At 50.2% G+C, this 23,442-nt stretch overlaps 1 protein-coding gene across 1 annotated transcript in view; it reads right to left on the bottom strand.

Annotated features, from left to right (window-relative positions):
* LOC135053517 (C-type lectin domain family 4 member F-like) overlaps nt 1–21,721 on the bottom strand; it is a 235,034-nt gene extending 213,313 nt beyond the window's left edge. Inside the window, exon 1 of the mRNA XM_063957486.1 lies at nt 21,612–21,721. Coding sequence (XP_063813556.1) covers nt 21,612–21,663 — 52 coding nt within the window. The 5' untranslated portion in view covers nt 21,664–21,721. The remainder of the gene's footprint in view (nt 1–21,611) is intronic.
* Between the last annotated feature and the right edge of the window lie 1,721 nt (nt 21,722–23,442).

Raw genomic sequence — 23,442 nt, 5'->3', positions numbered from 1 at the left:
CAACTGGCACTACACCGCCCCGGAAACTGGCACTACACCGCCCCGGAAACTGGCATTACACAGCCCTGGCAACTAGTATTACACAGCCCTGGCAACTGGCATTACACCGCCCTGGCAACTAGCATTACACCGCCCTGGCAACTGGCATTACACCGCCCTGGCAACTAGCATTACACCGCCCTGGCAACTGGCATTACACCGCCCTGGCAACTGGCACTACACCGCCCTGGCAACTGGCACTACACCGCCCTGGAATCTGGCATTACACACAGTCCTGGCAACTGGCATTACACAGCCCTGGCAACTGGCATTACACAGCCCTTGCAACTGGCATTACACCGCCATGGCAACTAGCATTACACCGCCCTGGCAACTGGCACTACACCGCCCTGGAATCTGGCATTACACACAGTCCTGGCAACTGGCATTAGACCGCCCTGGCAACTAGCACTACACCGCCCTGACAGCTAGCACTACACCGCCCTGGCAACTGGCACTACACCGACCTGGCAACTGGCATTACACAGCCCTGGCAACTGGCACTACACTGCCCTGGCAACTGGCATTACACCACCCTGGCAACTGGCATTACACCGCCCTGGCAACTGGCACTACACCGACCTGGCAACTGGCATTACACAGCCCTGGCAACTGGCACTACACCGCCCTGGCAACTGGCATTACACCGCCCTGGCAACTGGCATTACACCACCCTGGAAACTGTCATTACACCACCCTGGCAACTGGCATTACACAGCCCTGGCAACTGGCATTACACCGCCCTGGCAACTGGCACTACACCACCCTGGCAACTGGCACTACACCACCCTGGCAACTGGCATTACACCGCCCTGGCAACTGGCATTATACACAGCCTGGCAACTAGTATTACACAGCCCTGGCAACTGGCATTACACCGCCCTGGCAACTGGCACTACACCGCCCTGGCAACTGGCACTACACCGCCCTGGCAACTAGCATTACACCGCCCTGGAAACTGGCAATACACCGCACTGGCAACGATCATGACACCTGTCCCAGAGCTTGAAACTCCTGGCAACGAGCAGGTAATTTAAAAGTAATTAGAAACCTTATTGTAGGGCATAATGTATCAAGGGTATTGTGGTGTGTGGCATAATATGGTGCAGGGGGGCATTATTATGTGGGGCTTAATATGGAGGAATGTATCTTTTTTCCCTGTGGTGGCCGTGATCTGTTGGTGCAGAGGCCCCACCCTCTTTTTGGTAGATTGCTGCGCTGGGATCCCGACAGCCAGCAAATTAAATGCATCCCATTAAACCTAACCCCCCTTCCCCCCCCCTCCACCTCTGCAGATTATCTCTCCTGCGGGCTGGTGTCTTCTCGTTCAGCATAATGGCTGTCGGGATTCGCTGGGATGGAGAACCTATTCAGGATTCTAATGTTGGCATTCCAAATAGTGTCAGGATTCTGACTTCTGCGATCCTGACAGCCGTGATCCTGACCGGATCCCATATAAAGATGTGTCCGTATACATCTAGCGTCAATACATCATATGGTGCGAGACGCTACTGAGCCTCTCCGAGCGGTGTAGCGTAGAGACTTTTCCTTTTCATTTACATCTCAATGTCACTGCAGATGCCGCAAGCAGCCACCAGACAGTACTAGTGACGCCAGGCTGCGACTGTGCCGGCACAGCAACACATACAAAGCCGCCGATGAAACACAACGGGACTTGGCGCGAGATAAAGCCGCTGCATCATAGCACTTTGTATACAGACTCAGACGCAATCACACCCAGATGTACAAACGTCTATTTTTGTTGCTTCCGGTTGTATTTGAGCAGATAAGACACTTATTTTGAAAAATACGTGTGAGACGACGAGACTTGGAGGCTAATGCAGGCCTGATCGCTAGGCTGCGTTTTCGTACAGCGGATGATCAGATCTAAACTGCGCATGCACCGCAATGCGCAGGCGCGTCGCACAGTTACAAAGCGTATCGCCTGTCAGTGGCAGGATGGTGCGAAAGATCTGATCGCACGGGCGTTCTCAGGGAGATTGACAGGAAGAGGGTGTGTCTGGAGAAACGCAGGCGTGTCCAGGCATTTGCAGGGCGGGTGTCTGACGCCAATTCCAGTCCTGGACAGGCTGATGTGATCACAGCGGCTGAGTAAGTCCTGGGCTGCGCAGAGACTGATCTGTTTGTACAGCTCTGCTACACGTGCGTTCGTACACTTGCACAGCTAAAATACATTCCGCTATGGGCGGCGACTATGCGAACGCAGGACTGCAAAAAACTCCTAGCGAGCAATCAGGTGTGAATTATCCCCTTGGTGCGCTGAGAGGAAAGGACTGAGGTCACAGTGTAAGAGGGGACGCATCTGTACACTTGCTCAGGGGACATTGTGATAGACACTGACTTTCACATCCTCTTTCCGTGTGATCCAGCATGGCTGCCGGACCGTGTCAGAGGAAACAACGCTGTCTGTTGTGTTTCACTTTCTCCTTATTCTCCCCAACAAACGCCAAGTGCCGTATAACCAATGTATAAACGTCATGCCGGCATGTACAGAACCCAGGCCGAGAATCAGCCAAAGGGGAAAGGCTGAATGTATACATGCAAATGAAAATAAAATATAACTTCTATTATTACATTTATAGAAATATTTTTAGTATCAATAAAGACGGTCAAAATCCCGACATGGACAAAATACCGTAATGTAAAATGCCGACAGGTCAAAATGCCGACATGAGTTTTTCATGAGTTTTTTTCATTGAAACCGACTTGTTCATACTTTACCATCCCAGTGGACCCAGAGGAGGAATATAATAGTGTGCCCAAAGCATGGCGAACGCAGCGAGCCATGCGAGGGGACGCGGTACACTTATATGGTGTCCATGTTGTCCTATGTCGACATACAAAAAAAATTTATGAAAAACGCATGTCGGTATTTTGACATGTCGGTATTTTGCCCATGTCGGGATTTTGACCATCGGTCAATTGCTGTCGGGATTTCGACCGTCGGGATTTTGATTGCAGGTATTTCATACTGATCCCGGTGGTGGAACTCATTCCCTCTGCCACCTACCCGCATATCCCCCCCCATCAGGCAAAGCCAGGGACGGTGCTAGGGTGTACGGTGACTCCCTACAAACTAACACCCCAGCTTCCATACTCTATAAAGGAACTGCATGCCGAAGGCGTAAAAAAAGTGGTCTCACAAGGAAGGGTCATGGCCACATAATAGTATCACCAATCTTATTCACATTATACCACATGTAAAGCCCCTTATTCACATTACACTGCATGTAGAGCCCCTTATTCACATTACACCACATGTAGAGCCCCTTATTCACATTACACCACATGTAGACCCCCTGATTCACATTACACTGCATGTAGAGTCCCTTATTCACATTACACTGCATGTAGAGACCCTTATTCACATTATACTGCATGTAGAGCCCCTTATTCACATTACACTGCATGTAGAGCCCCTTATTCACATTACACTGCATGTAGAGCCCCTTATTCACATTACACCGCATGTAGTGCCCATTATTCACATTATACCGCATGTAAAGCCCCTTATTCACATTACACTGCATGTAGAGCCCCTTATTCACATTACACCGCATGTAGAGCCCCTTATTCACATTATACTGCATGTAGAGCCCCAAATTATACTGCTTGTATAGCCCCTTATTCACATTACACCGCATGTAGAGCTTCTTATTCACATTACACTGCATGTAGAGCCCCTTATTCACATTACACCGCATGTAGAGCCCCTTATTCACATTACACTGCATGTAGAGCCCCTTATTCACATTACACTGCATGTAGAGCCCCTTATTCACATTATACTGCATGCAGAGCTCATTATTCACATTACACCACTTGCAGAGCCCCTTATTCAAATTACACTGCATGTAGAGCCTCTTATTCACATTACACAGCATGTAGAGCCCCTTATATACAATATCCACAATGCCCACAGTAGTAGTGCCACTGATACACAATGCCCACAGTAGTAGTGCCACTGATACACAATGCCCACAGTAGTAGTACTACTGATACACAATGCCCACAGTAGTAATGCCACTGATACACAATGCCCACAGTAGTGCTAGTTATACACAAAATGCCACACACCCTAATCCCCCTGTTTCCTCACATACATACCCCATATCCGCCCCCTGCACCTGGGTGACCTCCTCTGTCTTCCAGTCAGGCCGGTGTTCATGCAGCAGTAACATGGCAATGGCCTCCTACTAGGAGCCTGGCAGGACGTGCATGTAATTAGCCATGGAAGGGAGCTTAGGCTGAGACAGCTGCAGGACAGGTTCCGGGTGTATGAGGTTTCGGGGAGCGGTTGCCATTACAGATCAGCAGGTGTATGAGTTACCAGAGGGGTGTGTGAGGCGCCAGGTGTGGTCTATATTATAGGGCCGTTTATGGGGCAGGTGTGTGAGGTGCCAGGTGCGGTCTATATTATAGGGCCAGGTATAGGGCAGGTGTGTAAGGTGTCAGGTGCGGTCTATATTGTAGGTCCGGGTATGGGGCAGCTGTGTGAGGTACCAGGAGCAGTCTATATTATAGGGCCGGGTATGGGGCAGGTGTAGGAGGTGACGAGTCCGGTCTGTATTATAGGGTCGGGTATAGGGAAGGTGTGTGAGGTGCCAGGCGCGGTGTATATTATAGGGCCGGGTATGGTGCAGCTGTGTGAGGTACCAGGAGCGGTCTGTATTATAGGGCCGGGTATGGGGCAGGTGTGGGAGGTGCCAGATGTGGTCTATATTATAGGGCCGGGTATGGGGCAGCTGTGTGAGGTACCAGGAGTGGTCTGTATTATAGGGCCGGGTATGGGGCAGCTGTGTGAGGTACCAGGAGCGGTCTGTATTATAGGGCCGGTGTGTGAGGTGCCAGGTACGGTCTATATTATAGGGCCTGGTATGGGGCAGGTGTGGGAGGTGCCAGATGTGGTCTATATTATAGGGCCGGGTATGGGGCAGCTGTGTGAGGTACCAGGAGCGGTCTGTATTATAGGGCCGGGTATGGGGCAGCTGTGTGAGGTACCAGGAGCGGTCTGTATTATAAAGCCGGGTATGGGGCAGGTGTGTGAGGTGCCAGGTGTGGTCTATATTATAGGGCCGGGTATGGGGCAGGTGTGTGAGGTACCAGGAGCGGTCTGTATTATAGGGCCGGGTATGGGGCAGGTGTGGGAGGTGACGAGTGCGGTCTATATTATAGGGCCGGGTATGGGGCACGTGTGGGAGGTGATGAGTGTGGTCTGTATTATAGGGCCGGGTATGGGGCAGGTGTGGGAGGTGCCAGATGTTGTCTATATTATAGGGCCGGGTATGGGGCAGCTGTGTGAGGTACCAGGAGCGGTCTGTATTATAGGGCCTGGTATGGGGCAGGTGTGTGAGGTGCCAGGTGTGGTCTGTATTATAGGGCCGGGTATGGGGCACGTGTGTGAGGTACCAGGAGCGGTCTGTATTATAGGGCCGGGTATGGGGCACGTGTGGGAGGTGATGAGTGTGGTCTGTATTATAGGGCCGGGTTTGGGGCACGTGTGGGAGGTGACGAGTGCGGTCTGTATTATAGGGCTGGGTATAGGGAAGGTGTGGGAGGTGACGAGTGCGGTTTGTATTATAGGGCCGGGTATGGGGCACGTGTGGGAGATGATGAGTGTGGTCTGTATTATAGGGCCGGGTATGGGGCACGTGTGGAAGGTGACGACTGCGGTCTGTATTATAAGGCTGGTTATAGAGAAGGTGTGGGAGGTGACGAGTGCGGTATATATTATAGGGCCGGGTATAGGGAAGGTGTGGGAGGTGACGAGTGCGGTCTGTATTATAGGGCCGGGTATAGGGAAGGCGTGGGAGGTGACGAGTGCGGTATATATTATAGGGCCGGGTATAGGGAAGGTGTGGAAGGTGACGAGTGCGGTCTGTATTATAGGGCCGGGTATAGGGAAGGTGTGGGAGGTGACGAGTGCGGTCTGTATTATAGGGCTGGGTATAGGGAAGGCGTGGGAGATGACGAGTGTGGTATATATTATAGGGCCGGGTATAGAGAAGATGTGGGAGGTGACGAGTGCGGTCTGTATTATAGGGCTGGGTATAGGGAAGGTGTTGGAGGTGACAAGTGCGGTCTGTATTATAGGGCCGGGTATAGGGAAGGTGTGGGAGGTGACGAGTGTGGTCTCTGTTATAGGGCCGGGTATAGAGAAGTTGTGGGAGGTGACGAGTGCGGTATATATTATAGGGCCGGGTATAGGGAAGGTGTGGAGGTGACGAGTGTGGTCTGTATTATAGGGCCGGGTATAGGGGAGGTGACGAGTGCCATCTGTATTATAGGGCCGGGTATAGAGGAGGTGTGGGAGGTGACGAGTGCGGTCTGTATTATAGGGCCGGGTATAGAGGAGGTGTGGGAGGTGACGAGTGCGGTCTGTATTATTGGGCTGGGTATAGGGAAGGTGTTGGAGGTGACGAGTGCGGTCTGCATAATAGAGCCGGGTATAGGGGAGGTGACGAGGCGATCTGTGTTATAGGGCCAGGTATAGAGAAGGTGTGGGAGGTGACGAGTGCGGTCTGTATTATAAGGCTGGTTATAGGGAAGGTGTGGGAGGTGACGAGTGCGGTCTGTGTTATAGGGCCGGGTATAGAGAAGGTGTGGGAGGTGACGAGTGTGGTCTGTATTATAGGGCCGGGTATAGGGATGGTGTGGGAGGTGACGAGTGCGGTCTGTGTTATAGGGCCGGGTATAGAGAAGGTGTGGGAGGTGACGAGTGTGGTCTGTATTATAGGGCCGGGTATAGGGAAGGTGTGGGAGGTGACGAGTGCGGTCTGTGTTATAGGGCCGGGTATAGGAAATGTGTGGGAGGTGACGAGTGCGGTCTGTGTTATAGGGCCGGGTATAGGGAAGGTGTGGGAGGTGACGAGTGCGGTCTGTATTATAGAGCCGGGTATAGGGAAGGTGTTGGAGGTGACGAGTGTGGTCTGTATTATAGGGCCGGGTATAGGGAAGGTGTGGGAGGTGACGAGTGCGGTCTGTGTTATAGGGCCGGGTATAGAGAAGGTGTGGGAGGTGACGAGTGTGGTCTGTATTATAGGGCCGGGTATAGGGAAGGTGTGGGAGGTGACGAGTGCGGTCTGTGTTATAGGGCCGGGTATAGGGAAGGTGTGTGAGGTGATGAGTGCGGTCTGTGTTATATGGCCGGGTATAGGGAAGGTGTTGGAGGTGACGAGTGTGGTCTGTATTATAGGTCCGGGTATAGGGAAGGTGTGGGAGGTGATGAGTGCGGTCTGTGTTATATGGCCGGGTATAGGGAAGGTGTGGGAGGTGACGAGTGTGGTCTGTATTATAGGGCCGGGTATAGGGAAGGTGTGGGAGGTGACGAGTGCGGTCTGTATTATAGGGCTGGGTATAGAGGAGGTGTTGGAGGTGACGAGTGCGGTCTGTATTATAGGGCTGGGTATAGAGGAGGTGTTGGAGGTGACGAGTGCGGTCTGTATTATAGGGCTGGGTATAGAGGAGGTGTTGGAGGTGACGAGTGTGGTCTGTATTATAGGGCTGGGTATAGAGGAGGTGTTGGAGGTGACGAGTGCGGTATATATTTTGTTGCTGCAGCTGGGTAAGGGGTGCAAGTGGATGCTAAGCAGATTCCGCCTCCAGCTACAACTGATGTAACTGTGTTCCAGCCCGTTGTGGCTCACTGTAACCCCTGCCCACAGCCCCTTACCCCGAGAGGAGGGGGCTCTATGAATATCATGTTCTAAGTGGCCCAATCTGCAGCTGCTAGCTTGGGGGAGGGTCCGGCATTACCGCTTACTTCTGCACTACAAGTTACGTTGCTACCCGTCACTTTCTCTGTTGCAGCGGTTGCGCGTGATGTCACAGAGACGCTGCGGCTCACTCCAGCAACGGACTGGACAAGCCTGAGTTCTCCGGACCATGCCCCCCCCCAACAGCATTCTAACGATGTTGGCACACACACACACACACACAGACACACACACACACACACACACACACACACACACACACACCCCCGCGACCGTCTCTGCAGTCATTTTAGTATCTGACAATGGATACACTCTGGTAATCAGCACGGGTTGTGTAACACCCTGTTGGGGTGTTAGTGGGTGGTCATGTGTGGGTTGGTCACTGATTGGTGACTCTGCATGTCCATAGTAGAGAAGCTGGTGGTTCCCGGAAACCCATCGCAGTAATGACACAGAAAATAAAATATTGTATATTAATCTGGAACACCTTGACGCTTCTGGTTCTCCTTATGCGGGTAGTTAGCAATATCACATTACGTGTAACCTTATACATTAACAATAACATTACACATTACCTATACAATTACACAAACAAGTGACAATTATAATAATCCTACACGTAATCTCCATCTAGTTCTATAGGGTTGGGAGTGCTCTCACACTTATTTACTTACACTCAGGCTGACCAACTCAAAAGGAACGGCACCAGTTCCCGTAACAAGTATTAACTCTGTTATTCAGGTAATTAAGGGGGGCATTTACTAAGCAGTGATAAGAGCGGAGAAGTGAGCCAGTGGGGAAGTTGCCCCATCAACCAATCAGCAGCTCTGTATCATTTTATAGTATGCAAATTATAGATATTATTTCAGTGCTGATTGGTTGCCATGGGCAACTTCTCCACTGGCTTACTTCTCCACTCTTATCACTGCTTAGTAAATGTCCCCCTAAATAAATTAATAATTCGCCCACAAAGTCGGGATTAATACGGAATGTTATCCTGTGTAGTTTTATCCTACATCAGTATAGGTGACGTAATATCCTGAAAGTATTTCCAATGTTGATGCTGACACTTCTGACTACCTAGCTGATGCTTATTATTTATAAGAGGAAGACAGAACCTGAAGAAGGTGTTTCACTAGTTATTGCTCTGCTGAAGACCTTGGGGGTCATTCCGAGTTGTTCACTCGCTAGCTGTTTTTAGCAGCCGTGCAAATGCTAAGCCGCCGCCCTCTGGGAGTGTATTTTAGCTTAACAGTAGTGCGACCGAAAGGATCGCAGAGCGGCAGCAAAATAATTTTGTGCAGTTTCAGAGTAGCTCCAGACCTACTCAGCGCTTGCGATCACTTCAGACTGTTTAGTTCCGGATTTGACGTCACAAACACGTCCTGCGTTCGCCCAGCCACGCCTGAGTTTTTCCGGGCACGCCTGCGTTTTTTCTACCACTCCCTGAAAACGGTCAGTTGACACCCAGAAACGCCCACTTCCTGTCAATCACTCTGCAGCCAGAAGTGCCTTTTTTTGCATCATCGCAGTGCAGCGAACATTTTCAGCTAGCGATCAACTCGGAATGACCCTTGTACGGTGCAAACCCGGGTTTGTGATGAATCTAGTGTCGCTACTGAAGGATATCAGGTAACTTCTACAATCCGGCTTTTCCTTTGTGGGTGAGAGACACAATTTATAGTTTAAGCTGTATAACTCCTATTATTGTACCAAGTGTTTGATTACCCCATTAGCGACAATAAGAGCAGCTGAAGCTTACTGACAGCCGCAGAATGTCACAATTATTGGTATAATGTGGGTGATTAGACGACGTAGTCTTTAATAACTAATTAAGGCAGGAAGTATTTCATTGTCCCTTTGCTCTTTCTTAAGTTAGTTTGGCTGTGGAAGGTATTTATAGCTCAATGATACACCAGCTGAAGGTTATTGCAGTGTCTGTAAGAGATACACTCCTGAGTCTCCGGTACAGTAATGTCTTATACAGCACTTGGGCTCTTTCTTCTTACTTAGGTACAGTGAAGTGTCAGTACTGTGTGAGGCTTCCTCTGTCTGTCGTCTTCAGAGCACACACTGCTCCACAATGTGTCCCTCCAGGCTGCCCCTCATTGACAGTCTGAGTATGCTGCTCTAATCCCAGAGTGCAGCTGTCCCCAGACTGATGACAGGGAGTCACATCCCCTGGTCCTCCTCTACTGTCTATAAGGAGTAGTCAGTAAGCGTTTGTTCACGAGGTGGGTACGACACACCTCACACCCTGCTCTCAGCTCTCCAGAATGGCCGTCGTCAGTGTGCCTCCTTACTGCACAGCTCTCCTCTACAGTTCAGGTACCCCAGCTCTCTCCTGACTGACTGCATCTTTCTTCCAACTGTCACTTTCCTGACTGGTCATGTGACCTGCTCCTACGCTCTTGAGTAGCTGCTGAGGCTGCTGGGAGTTGTGGTCTGTCAGCAGGGACGGATCAAGACTTTTCTTTTAGGGGGAGCGGTTTACTGTTTAATCTTGACTCCTCCTTCTACAGTCCCAACTCCTCCCATCTGCAATCCTAACTCCTCCTCTCTCAATTCCTGAAAAACTGAACTTTTTGAGTGAGACTGAGATAGTGCTTCGTGATTGTTCTATGTACAAGTGACTGTGCTGTGGGGTAATTGTATTTATTAGCACTAGTACCCACACACCAGCAAGTAAGAGGCATAAGCTCTGTAACCCTTGCTCTCCTGGCTCCTCTGTGCTGCTGTGGTATAGGCTGCAGCACAGCGTTCTGCCTCGGGCTCTCCCTGGAGAGCTCTCTTCAGCTCAAAAGTGGGCGTGGCTATGACTGTGTTACGGGGGGTGGTCGCCCCCTTCACCCCCCCCCCCCCTAAATCCGTTCCTGTCTGTCAGTTGTGTAATTACACAAACACCTGCGCTGCAGCGTGATGCACACTGTCAGACATAATACTTCATGGGGTATTACAATTATATATGTTAATTATTGCAGCCTTAGAGCATGTTGAGGGATAATTATTGTCATACTGACACTGACGGTATTCATACATGACCCATGAGTTCCTGAATAACAGTTATTGGTTTATCAGCATTACTAGAATTATATATCCCACTCTTATGTAAGAGACAAGTGTGCCGCCCAGAGAATATCTCCAGGAAGTCAGGATTAATAAACTGGTAATTAGATGCACACGGTACGCTGTATACTCTCTCTAATACACTTCAGATAAGTGTTGGAAGTGTAGCTCCAATGTAATTACTATGTTGCAGCATGTCTGCATAAATATGCAAAAATAGATAATGTCATCATCTGCAAAATGTTGACATCGTAAGAATGCTGACATAATAAGTGTCGACAGCATCATAAAATTGACATTTGCATTAGGGCTAGGAATAGTGTCGGGCTGAGGTTAGCGTTCCAGTTACATTAAGGTTGGGGGAGGGGGAGGTAGAATTACACTAAAAGCATAGTGTCGATATAATGAATGTCAGCCAGATGTTCCACCCCCTGATGTGCGCTGGGCAGTGAAACTACTTTTATTAAGTTTCAGAAACTTGGGGGAATAATTACATTGACGTCTTATCGGAGCAGCGCCCCCTTGTAGCCAGTCAGTATGAGGGGAGAGGGCGGCACAAGGCAAATCAGTCATCTTATAGATTGTAAGCTTGCGAGCAGGGCCTTCCTACCTCTGTCTGTCTGTTTTTGCCCAGTTTTGTTCTATAATTGTTGTTCTAATTGTGAAGCGCAACGGAATATGCTGCGCTATATAAGAAACTGCTAATAAATAAAAATAAATAAATCTTCTACCTCCCTCTAGAGTCTGACTCCTTATCAGTAAGGGGTTCTCCGTGATCCCCCTCCATGTAAACATCACAATAGCTCCAACTCTTACAGGAGTTACCCCGGACCCTCCGTCCATCCCTGAGTGAGTGCAGAAGGAATTCTACATAAACCACCGTCTTGCCCTTGCGGGGGGGTTACAATCCCATTAGAGGCTGCAGGGAAGGGTAGATGTATTGCCCTGGGACCCTTGTCCATACCCTATGGTGCACAGTGGGGGTGACACCTGCACCCCTGATTGAATAGAACCCTGTCTGCTCCTCTGGCTATACTGGAAAGTGGAACTTGAAAGCCAACTCCAAAGTTTTGGTGTCAACCCCTCTTTGATTGATATATCTCTATGGAGAACCATACAAATGCATGCTGGGGCTTGTAGTTCCATTATAGATGGAGAGCAATGGGTTGCTTGAGCTTTGTACAGTTACAGATAAATACTGTAAATACATTCATAATAAAGTAAAACAAAAGAAAAACACCTCATTAAAACAATATATTAGAGCCGGGAGTATAACAGGCAGTGCTAGTGGGGTTAGTGAGACACTATCACCCCAACACGCCCTGCAGCCCTGCGCTCATTAATAATACACCTGCACCAGTTACCAGGGGCGGATCCAGAAGAAAATAAAAAGGGGGGGGGGGGGGGGGCGCCATGATAGGGTAATGGCAATGGTAATAGTTATATGTACATGCAACTAAGGCACGCGTACTCCCAGATAAGGGGTGTGGTATCACAGGGGGCGTGAATACGCCATCAGGTAATAATTGGCTGTAGGAGCGCATCCTGGTTTATTGACAATGTCTCACCCTGATGAAATGGCTGATTGGGCCTTGAAATGTTGGTCACCTGTTCCATTAGTTATGGGAGCCAGACTACAGGGGGCGCTGTCAGACTGGCAGAGACCAGGGCTAGGGGAAAATGCCATAGCTTGTTACTACAGGGGGCGCTGTCAGACTGGCAGAGACCAGGGCTAGGGGAAAATGCCATAGCTTGTTACTACAGTGGGCACTGTCAGACTGGCAGAGACCAGGGCTAGGGGGGCATGCCATAGCTGGATACTACAGGGGGCGCTGCCAGACTCGAAGAGACCTGGGCTAGGGGACCATGCCATAGATGGCTACTACAGGGGGCACTGTCAGACTGGCAGAGACCAGGGCTAGGGGGGCATGCCATGGGTGGCTACTACAGGGGGCACTTCCAGACTGGGAGAGACCAGGGCTAGGGGACCATGCCATAGCTGGCTACTACAGGGGGCACTGCCACACTGGGAGAGACCAGGGATAGGGGGCCATGCCATAGCTGGCTACTACAGGGGCACTGTCAGACTGGGAGAGACCAGGGGTAGGGGGCCATGCCATAGCTGGCTACTACAGGGGGCACTGTCAGACTGGCAGAGACCAGGGCTAGGGGAACATGCCATAGCTGGATACTACAGGGGCACTGTCAGACTGGGAGAGACCAGGGCTAGGGGACCATGCCATAGCTGGCTACTACAGGGGGCACTGTCAGACTGGCAGAGACCAGGGATAGGGGGCCATGCCATAGCTTGGTACTACAGGGGGCACTGCCAGACTGGCAGAGACCAGGGCTAGGGGAACATGCCATAGCTGGATACTACAGGGGCACTGTCAGACTGGGAGTCACCAGGGCTAGGGGACCATGCCATAGCTGGCTACTACAGGGGGCGCTGTCAGACTGGCAGAGACCAGGGATAGGGGAAAATGCCATAGCTTGTTACTACAGTGGGCACTGTCAGACTGGCAGAGACCAGGGCTAGGGGAAAATGCCATAGCTTGTTACTACAGTGGGCACTGTCAGACTGGCAGAGACCAGGGCTAGGGGGGCATGCCATAGCTGGATACTACAGGGGGCGCTGCCAGACTCGAAGAGACCTGGGCTAGGGGACCATGCCATAGATGGCTACTACAGGGGGCACTGTCAGACTGGCAGAGACCAGGGCTAGGGGGGCATGCCATGGGTGGCTACTACAGGGGGCACTTCCAGACTGGGAGAGACCAGGGCTAGGGGACCATGCCATAGCTGGCTACTACAGGGGGCACTGCCACACTGGGAGAGACCAGGGATAGGGGGCCATGCCATAGCTGGCTACTACAGGGGCACTGTCAGACTGGGAGAGACCAGGGGTAGGGGGCCATGCCATAGCTGGATACTACAGGGGGCACTGTCAGACTGGGAGAGACCAGGGCTAGGGGACCATGCCATAGCTGGCTACTACAGGGGGCACTGTCAGACTGGCAGAGACCACGGCTAGGGGACCATGCCATAGCTGGCTACTACAGGGGGCACTGTCAGACTGGGAGAGACCAGGGCTAGGGGACCATGCCATAGCTGGCTACTACAGGGGGCACTGTCAGACTGGGAGAGACCAGGGCTAGGGGGGCATGCCATGGGTGGCTACTACAGGGGCACTGCCAGACTGGGATAGACCAGGGCTAGGGGGCCATGCCATAGCTTGGTACTACATAAGCACTGTCAGACTGGCAGAGACCAGGACTAGGGGGCCATGCCATAGATTGGTACTACAGGTGGCACTGCCAGACTGGGAGAGGCCAGGACTAAGGGGCCATGCCATAGCTTGGTACTACAGGGGGCACTGCCAGACTGGGAGAGGCCAGGACTAGGGGGCCATGCCATAGCTGACTACTACAAGGGGCACTGCCAGACTGGCAGAGACCAGGGCTAGGGGACCATGCCATAACTTGGTACTACAGGGGGCACTGCCAGACTGGCAGAGACCAGGGCTAGGGTAACATGCCATAGCTGGCTACTACAGGGGGCACTGTCAGACTGGGAGAGACCAGGGATAGGGGACCATGCCATAGCTTGGTACTACAGGGGGCGCTGTCAGACTGGGAGAGACCAGGACTAAGGGGCCATGCCATAGCTTGGTACTACAGGGGGCACTGCCAGAGTGGGAGAGGCCAGGGCTAGGGGACCATGCCATAGCTTGGTACTACAGGGGGCACTGTCAGACTGGCAGAGACCAGGGATAGGGGGCCATGCCATAGCTTGGTACTACAGGGGGCACTGCCAGACTGGCAGAGACCAGGGCTAGGGGAACATGCCATAGCTGGATACTACAGGGGCACTGTCAGACTGGGAGAGACCAGGGCTAGGGGACCATGCCATAGTTGGCTTCTACAGGGGGCGCTGTCAGACTGGCAGAGACCAGGGCTAGGGGAGCATGCCATAGCTTGTTACTACAGTGGGCACTGTCAGACTGGCAGAGACCAGGGCTAGGGGAAAATGCCATAGCTTGTTACTACAGTGGGCACTGTCAGACTGGCAGAGACCAGGGCTAGGGGGGCATGCCATAGCTGGATACTACAGGGGGCGCTGCCAGACTCGAAGAGACCTGGGCTAGGGGACCATGCCATAGATGGCTACTACAGGGGGCACTGTCAGACTGGGAGAGACCAGGGCTAGGGGACCATGCCATAGCTGGCTACTACAGGGGGCACTGTCAGACTGGCAGAGACCAGGGCTAGGGGACCATGCCATAGCTGGCTACTACAGGGGGCACTGTCAGACTGGGAGAGACCAGGGCTAGGGGACCATGCCATAGCTGGCTACTACAGGGGGCACTGTCAGACTGGGAGAGACCAGGGCTAGGGGGGCATGCCATGGGTGGCTACTACAGGGGCACTGCCAGACTGGGATAGACCAGGGCTAGGGGGCCATGCCATAGCTTGGTACTACATAAGCACTGTCAGACTGGCAGAGACCAGGACTAGGGGGCCATGCCATAGCTTGGTACTACAGGTGGCACTGCCAGACTGGGAGAGGCCAGGACTAAGGGGCCATGCCATAGCTTGGTACTACAGGGGGCACTGCCAGACTGGGAGAGGCCAGGACTAGGGGGCCATGCCATAGCTGACTACTACAAGGGGCACTGCCAGACTGGCAGAGACCAGGGCTAGGGGACCATGCCATAACTTGGTACTACAGGGGGCACTGCCAGACTGGCAGAGACCAGGGCTAGGGTAACATGCCATAGCTGGCTACTACAGGGGGCACTGTCAGACTGGGAGAGACCAGGGATAGGGGACCATGCCATAGCTTGGTACTACAGGGGGCGCTGTCAGACTGGGAGAGACCAGGACTAAGGGGGCCATGCCATAGCTTGGTACTACAGGGGGCACTGCCAGAGTGGGAGAGGCCAGGGCTAGGGGACCATGCCATAACTTAGTACTACAGGGGGCACTGTCAGACTGGCAGAGACCAGGGCTAGGGGACCATGCCATAACTTGGTACTACAGGGGGCACTGTCAGACTGTACAAGATGGGACTACCACTGAGCAGTAGTTAGTATATACAGTAACAGGATATTAAATAATAATAAAATAATATTTATATGTTTGGGGCATTGTGAACGATCTTCTCAAAGTTTTCAACAATTAATGGAAAAATACCAAGGGTACCAATGTTTATCCATTTGCCGTTGCTGGATTGCTCTGTCACCTGTAGTGTCTGTAGAGAGGATGGTCTCTTCATGGCCAAACCAAGGACAGATAGCTACTGTGTCAGGGAGTTGGTTACCTGGCGCTGCCCACAGCTCCAGTGGGCCATATTGTTATGCATTAGTTGGGTCGTGTCCTACAGTAGGAGGAAAATCCCTATAATTGCAGAAATGATTTGTTCTATTGTTACAGGTAAGTGTAGGGAGCAGCGCTGGGTGCGGAACCAGCCCAGTCACCTCCCCCTGGAACTGGCCGTGTAAGCTCCCCTTGGTCACGCTGCAGAGGAGGAGATGCACCAGCAATGCCCAGGAGGCTGGAAGGTGGCCCATCAGGAATTTCCCTGTCTAAGGCATGTGCCCAAAACACTACAGTTATTTCATGTATCTGACTCCGCTCAGTATCCGAGGTCTCACAGGTGGTATATTAATGGTAAACGTGTGGGGGGCAGATGCTTGGAGAAGAGGACATTACTGACCCAATTAACCCAATCAAAACTCTCTGTTCCCAAACATCCCATTATGTTCCCATTGCCGACACCTGGGCTGACATACCTAATAGATGAGAAGGGTGTTTTCAAACATAACCTCCGTTATACGTTTTTGGAGACAATTACCCTACCAGAATATTTTTGGATTGTGGGAGGTTACCGGAGTACCCGGAGGAAACCCACACAATTATGGGGAGAATATACAAACTCCACACAGTTAAGGCCATGGTGGGAACTGAACCCATGACCTCAGTGATGTGAGGCAGTAATGCTGACCGCTACACTATCTGTGCATCACACATTTATATACTTCTGTCCATATTCCTTCCCAAATCTGCTCTTTAGCTCAAAGAAGGAAATAAATCTGCGTTCTTACAACAACATACAAAGTGACCCCGTTCAGTCTCCCCAAACCGAGTCCACGCCACAGAGGGCCTGATTTGCAGCAATACCCACTGATGTAAAGGAGGGAAACCTTCCCTGGCCAAGAGTAATACTGTAGATAGTGCTAGGTGTAGGTAGTATCCCTGCATCCATTATTATTATTATTATCCTTTATTTATATGGGGCCACAAGGGTTCCACAGCACGCAATTACAGAGCACATAAACAAATAATCAAACAGGAAAACAGCAACTTACAGTTGATGACAGTATAGGACAAGTACAGGGTAAATAAACATAGTTACATCAGCAGATTACACTGGAATAAGTATCAGGTGGCAGAAGACTGCTGGATGTGGTGCAGCTGATGACAGTATAGGACAAGTACAGGGTATATAGACATAGTTAGTTACATCAGCAGATGACACTGGAATAAGTATCAGGTGGCAGAAGACTGCTGGATGTGGTGCAGCTGATGACAGTATAGGACAAGTACAGGGTATATAGACATAGTTACATCAGCAGATGACACTGGAATAAGTATCAGGTGGCAGAAGACTGCTGGATGTGGTGCAGCTGATGACAATATAGGACAAGTACAGGGTATATAGACATAGCTACATCAGCAGATAACACTGGAATAAGTATCAGGTGGCAGAAGACTGCTGGATGTGGTGCAGCTGATGACAATATAGGACAAGTACAGGGTATATAGACATAGTTACATCAGCAGATGACACTGGAATAAGTATCAGGTGGCAGAAGACCGCTGGATTTGGTGCAGCTGATGACAATATAGGACAAGTACAGGGTATGTAGACATGGATACATCAGCAGATGACACTGGAATAAGTATCAGGTGGCAGAAGACTGCTGGATGTGGTGCAGGTGATGACAGTATAGGACAAGTACAGGGTATATGGACATAGTTACATCAGCAGATGACACTGGAATAAGTATCAGGTGGCAGAAGACTGCTGGATGTGGTGCAGCTGATGACAGTATAGGATAAGTACAGGGTATATAGACATAGCTACATCAGCAGATGACACTGGAATAAGTATCAGGTGGCAGAAGACTGCTGGATGTGGTGCAGGTGATGAAAGTATAGGACAAGTACAGGGTATATAGACATGGCTACATCAGCAGATGACACTGGAATAAGTATCAGGTGGCAGAAGACTGCTGGATGTGGTGCAGCTGATGACAGTATAGGACAAGTACAGGGTATATAGACATAGTTAGTTACATCAGCAGATGACACTGGAATAAGTATCAGGTGGCAGAAGACTGATGGATTTGGTGCAGGTGATGACAATATAGGACAAGTACAGGGTAAATAAACATAGTTACATCAGCAGATGACACTGGAATAAGTATCAGGTGGCAGAAGACTGCTGGATGTGGTGCAGCTGATGACAGTATAGGACAAGTACAGGGTATATAGACATAGTTACATCAGCAGATGACACTGGAATAAGTATCAGGTGGCAGAAGACAGCTGGATGTGGTGCAGCTGATGACAATATAGGACAAGTACAGGGTATATAGACATAGCTACATCAGCAGATAACACTGGAATAAGTATCAGGTGGCAGAAGACTGCTGGATGTGGTGCAGCTGATGACAATATAGGACAAGTACAGGGTATATAGACATAGTTACATCAGCAGATGACACTGGAATAAATATCAGGTGGCAGAAGACTGCTGGATTTGGTGCAGCTGATGACAATATAGGACAAGTACAGGGTATGTAGACATGGATACATCAGCAGATGACACTGGAATAAGTATCAGGTGGCAGAAGACTGCTGGATGTGGTGCAGGTGATGACAGTATAGGACAAGTACAGGGTATATGGACATAGTTACATCAGCAGATGACACTGGAATAAGTATCAGGTGGCAGAAGACTGCTGGATGTGGTGCAGCTGATGACAGTATAGAATAAGTACAGGGTATATAGACATAGCTACATCAGCAGATGACACTGGAATAAGTATCAGGTGGCAGAAGACTGCTGGATGTGGTGCAGGTGATGAAAGTATAGGACAAGTACAGGGTATATAGACATGGCTACATCAGCAGATGACACTGGAATAAGTATCAGGTGGCAGAAGACTGCTGGATGTGGTGCAGGTGATGACAGTATAGGACAAGTACAGGGTATATAGACATAGTTGCATCAGCAGATGACACTGGAATAAGTATCAGGTGGCAGAAGACTGCTGGATGTGGTGCAGCTGATGACAATATAGGACAAGTACAGGGTATATAGACATAGCTACATCAGCAGATAACACTGGAATAAGTATCAGGTGGCAGAAGACTGCTGGATGTGGTGCAGCTGATGACAATATAGGACAAGTACAGGGTATATAGACATAGTTACATCAGCAGATGACACTGGAATAAGTATCAGGTGGCAGAAGACTGCTGGATTTGGTGCAGCTGATGACAATATAGGACAAGTACAGGGTATGTAGACATGGATACATCAGCAGATGACACTGGAATAAGTATCAGGTGGCAGAAGACTGCTGGATGTGGTGCAGGTGATGACAGTATAGGACAAGTACAGGGTATATGGACATAGTTACATCAGCAGATGACACTGGAATAAGTATCAGGTGGCAGAAGACTGCTGGATGTGGTACAGCTGATGACAGTATAGGACAAGTACAGGGTATATAGACATAGTTACATCAGCAGATGACAATGGAATAAGTATCAGGTGGCAGAAGACTGCTGGATGTGGTGCAGCTGATGACAGTATAGGATAAGTACAGGGTATATAGACATAACTACATCAGCAGATGACACTGGAATAAGTATCAGGTGGCAGAAGACTGCTGGATGTGGTGCAGGTGATGACAGTATAGGACAAGTACAGGGTATATAGACATAGCTACATCAGCAGATGACACTGGAATAAGTATCAGGTGGCAGAAGACTGCTGGATGTGGTGCAGGTGATGAAAGTATAGGACAAGTACAGGGTATATAGACATGGCTACATCAGCAGATGACACTGGAATAAGTATCAGGTGGCAGAAGACTGCTGGATGTGGTGCAGCTGATGACAGTATAGGACAAGTACAGGGTATATAGACATGGCTACATCAGCAGATGACACTGGAATAAGTATCAGGTGGCAGAAGACTGCTGGAGTTGGTACAGTTGAAGATTATTAAAGTAAGACAAAGGATAAGCACATGAGGGAAGAGGGCCCTGCTCGTGAGAGCTTACATTCTAAAGGGGAGGGGTAGACAGACAGGGGTGACACAGATGGGATACATAGAGAATGTGGAACAGAGGGTTAGGATGAGATTTGGCAGGGTTTGGTGAAGAAGTGGGTCTTGAGAGCCCGTTTGAAGTTTTGTAGAGAGGTGGAGAGTCTGAGGGGGAGAGGTAGGGAAAGAGAATTGGTGCAGCACGTGAAAAATCTTGGCGGTAGGAGTGGGAGGAAGTAATCTGTAGGCAGGAGAGTCGGCGTGCATTAGCAGAGCGAAGAGGACGGGTGGGAGATTAAAGGGAGATAAGATCAGAGATGTAGATGGGCGAGGAGTGGGTGAGGGCTTTGTAAGCGAGTGTGAGAAGCTTGAAATGGATTCTGAAAGGGAAGGGGAGCCAGTGAAGGTCTAGTAAGAGAGGAGAGGTGGACGTAGTGCGTCTGGTGAGGGAGATGAGCCGGGCAGCAGCATTGAGGATAGATTGGAGTGGAGAGAGGTATGTGTCAGGAATGCCAGTCAGGAGGAGATTACAGTAGTCCAGTCTGGAGATGACCAGTGAGTGGATAAGAGTCTTAGTAGCATCCTGGGTGAGAAAGGGTCTGATCCTGGAAATATTTTTTAGATGGAAGCGGCAGGTGTGTGAGAGGTGCTGAATGTGTGGTTTGAAGGAGAGGGAGGAGTCAAGGATTACTCCAAGACAGCGCACTTGGGGGCTAGAGGAGATAGTAGTGCCATCAATAGATAATGAGATTGTAGGAGGTGAGGTTATGCGGGAGGAAGGGAAGATGATCAGCTCAGTCTTAGACATGTTAGGTGTAAGAAAGCGCTGGGACATCCAGGAAGAGGTAGCAGAGAGACAGCTGGAGATAGGAGTGAGGAGAGCAGGGGAGAGGTCTGGAGAGGAAAGATAGATTTGAGTGTCATCAGCATAGAGACTCAGCATAGAGTCCATCTGACTCAGAGGCGGACCAAATGTAATAAGCCCCAGTTCTGCGAAAGTGCTGAATTTTTTGGGTGATTTTGCAACCGGATTTAAAGCACCAATTGCGTTCAGAAAAATTGCCGCTTTAAAAGCCCAAGGCAAAATCACCCAAATATCAGCACTTTTGTGAAATTGGGGCTTATTACATTTGGTCCGCACCTCAGTCAGTGCCCAGGCGGATGCCGGGAATAGGAGAGAGAGTGCGCCGCCCTTTTAGCGGATCCTTGCAATCAGTCCAGTCTCCCTGAGGCTTATTCATCCACGCAGTATTCTCTTTGTTCCTTCTGCGTCCTTCTCACAGCCCAAATCTTACCCGGGTCTGTACGACGACCCCAGACTGTGCACATTCCCACCGTGAGGACGCCCCATCTCCCCACTCAGAAAACCCAGCACCATTAGCTAATCCCAGTCACCATTCCCAGCGGCCACACTTAGGTACTGACCTGTCTTGTGGGAAGATCTGGCAAACCTCAGATCAGCGTACACCACAGCCATGAGTGCTCAGTAACCTCCAGCTGTTATACTGGGAGCATCATTAGAGGAAGTGCAGAGAAAAGCAGAAACCAGTTACTGAGGGCGCCTGAGCCCGGGGGCAGTGATGTGTGAACGTGCGTCTCGGTACAGCACAGAGAGAGTTTCTGTGTGTGGGTGAGACCCAGGAGGGGGAATGATGGAGGGCAGACTGTCAGAATATTCCATTAATGTGTGCCGTATATGTTCTATTCAATAATGATGAGAAAATGATAGAAGTCAGCAAAATATAAAAAATAAACACTACGGGGGGGTATTCATCAAAGCTCGGAGACAGATACAATTGTGAGAGATAAATGGGGTTATTCAGAGATGTTAGCAAGTCAAAAAAGTTTGCAATTGGGTATAACCATGGAGATCATTCAGACCCGATCGCTAGGCTGCGTTTTCGCATAGTGGGTGATCAGAGCTGAAATGCGCATGCGTATGCACCACAATGCGCAGGCGCAATGGATGGCTGCAAGGTGGATAGCTGGTCAGCGATGGGTTTGTGCAAAGGATTAATTCGCACGGGCGTTTGCAAGAAGATTGACAGGAAGAGGGCGTTTGTGGGCGGCAACTGACCGTTTTTCAGAGAGTATCTGGGAATACGTAGGCGTGTCCAAGCGTTTGCAGGGCGGGTGCCTGATGTCAAATCCTGTCCCAAACAGCCTGAAGTGATGGCAGCGGCTGAGTAAGTCCTGGGCAACTCAGAGACTGCACAAGATCTGTATGTACCGCTCGGCTACACATGTGATCGCACACTGCACAGCTAAAATACACTCCCCTATGGGCGGCGACTATGTATCTGATCACAGCTGTGCACAAATCACTGCCCAGCGATCAGGTCTGAATTACCCCCTGCAGATGGGGCAAAAGTAACATGTGCAGTGCAGGTGGAGCAGATGTAACATGTGCAGTGCATGTGGGGCAGATGTAACATGTGCAGAGAGTGTTAGATTTGGGGGGGTGTTTTCATACTGAAATCTAAATTGCAGTGTAAAAATAAAGCAGCTAGTATTTACCCTGCACATAAACAATATAACCCACCCAAATCTAACTCTCTCTGCACATGTTACATCTGCCCCACCTACAGTGCAGCATGGCGTTACCCAATTGCTAACTTTTTTGGTTTGCTAACCATTCTGAATAACCACCAAAGTACCAGCCAATCAGCTCCTGCCTTACATCTTACAGGCTGTATGTGAAAAGTGACAGTTACAAGCTGGTTGGTTGGTACTTTATCTCTCACAGTTTTATCTATCTCCAAGCTTTGATAAATACCTCCCCAAGGGGTAAAATTATTTCTGTTCTGTGTAACATTTGTACAGAGCCGGATTAAAGGGGGGGCCCCGGGGGTAAGTACCCCAGGCCCACCAGTGTGAAAGGGACCCCCCCGCTACCCGCCACGAATCGGATCTCTATTACTGATCTGCGGTGATGTGCTCCTGGCTCCGTCCTCTCTAACTGCTGCCGGCGCCCTATAGCAGGGCTTCTGTCTGGTGCTGCGGCTGATCTATGACACTAAAAGAAGCAGCTGTGCAGTGCATTCCAGGAGTCTCTGCTGTCTGGAGCTGGACAGGGGCTGCTACAAGAGGTGAGCGAGGGGTGGCGGAGGTTGGCTGAGCACTGGCTGACTGCATCTCTGTACTTTCTAGATAGTCTATCATGGGTTGTTACAGGAAAATGCAAATGTATCCTGCTACATGTAACATGGTGCATTATGTGTAAGGGGCATTACAGGGCTGTGCATAATGTGTAAGG

The sequence above is a fragment of the Pseudophryne corroboree genome, chromosome 1 (genome assembly GCF_028390025.1).
Source record: "Pseudophryne corroboree isolate aPseCor3 chromosome 1, aPseCor3.hap2, whole genome shotgun sequence".
NCBI classification, from domain to species: Eukaryota; Metazoa; Chordata; class Amphibia; order Anura; family Myobatrachidae; genus Pseudophryne; species Pseudophryne corroboree.
Note: the sequence above shows the minus strand (reverse complement) of the source record. Positions and strands in the feature narration are given on the sequence as shown.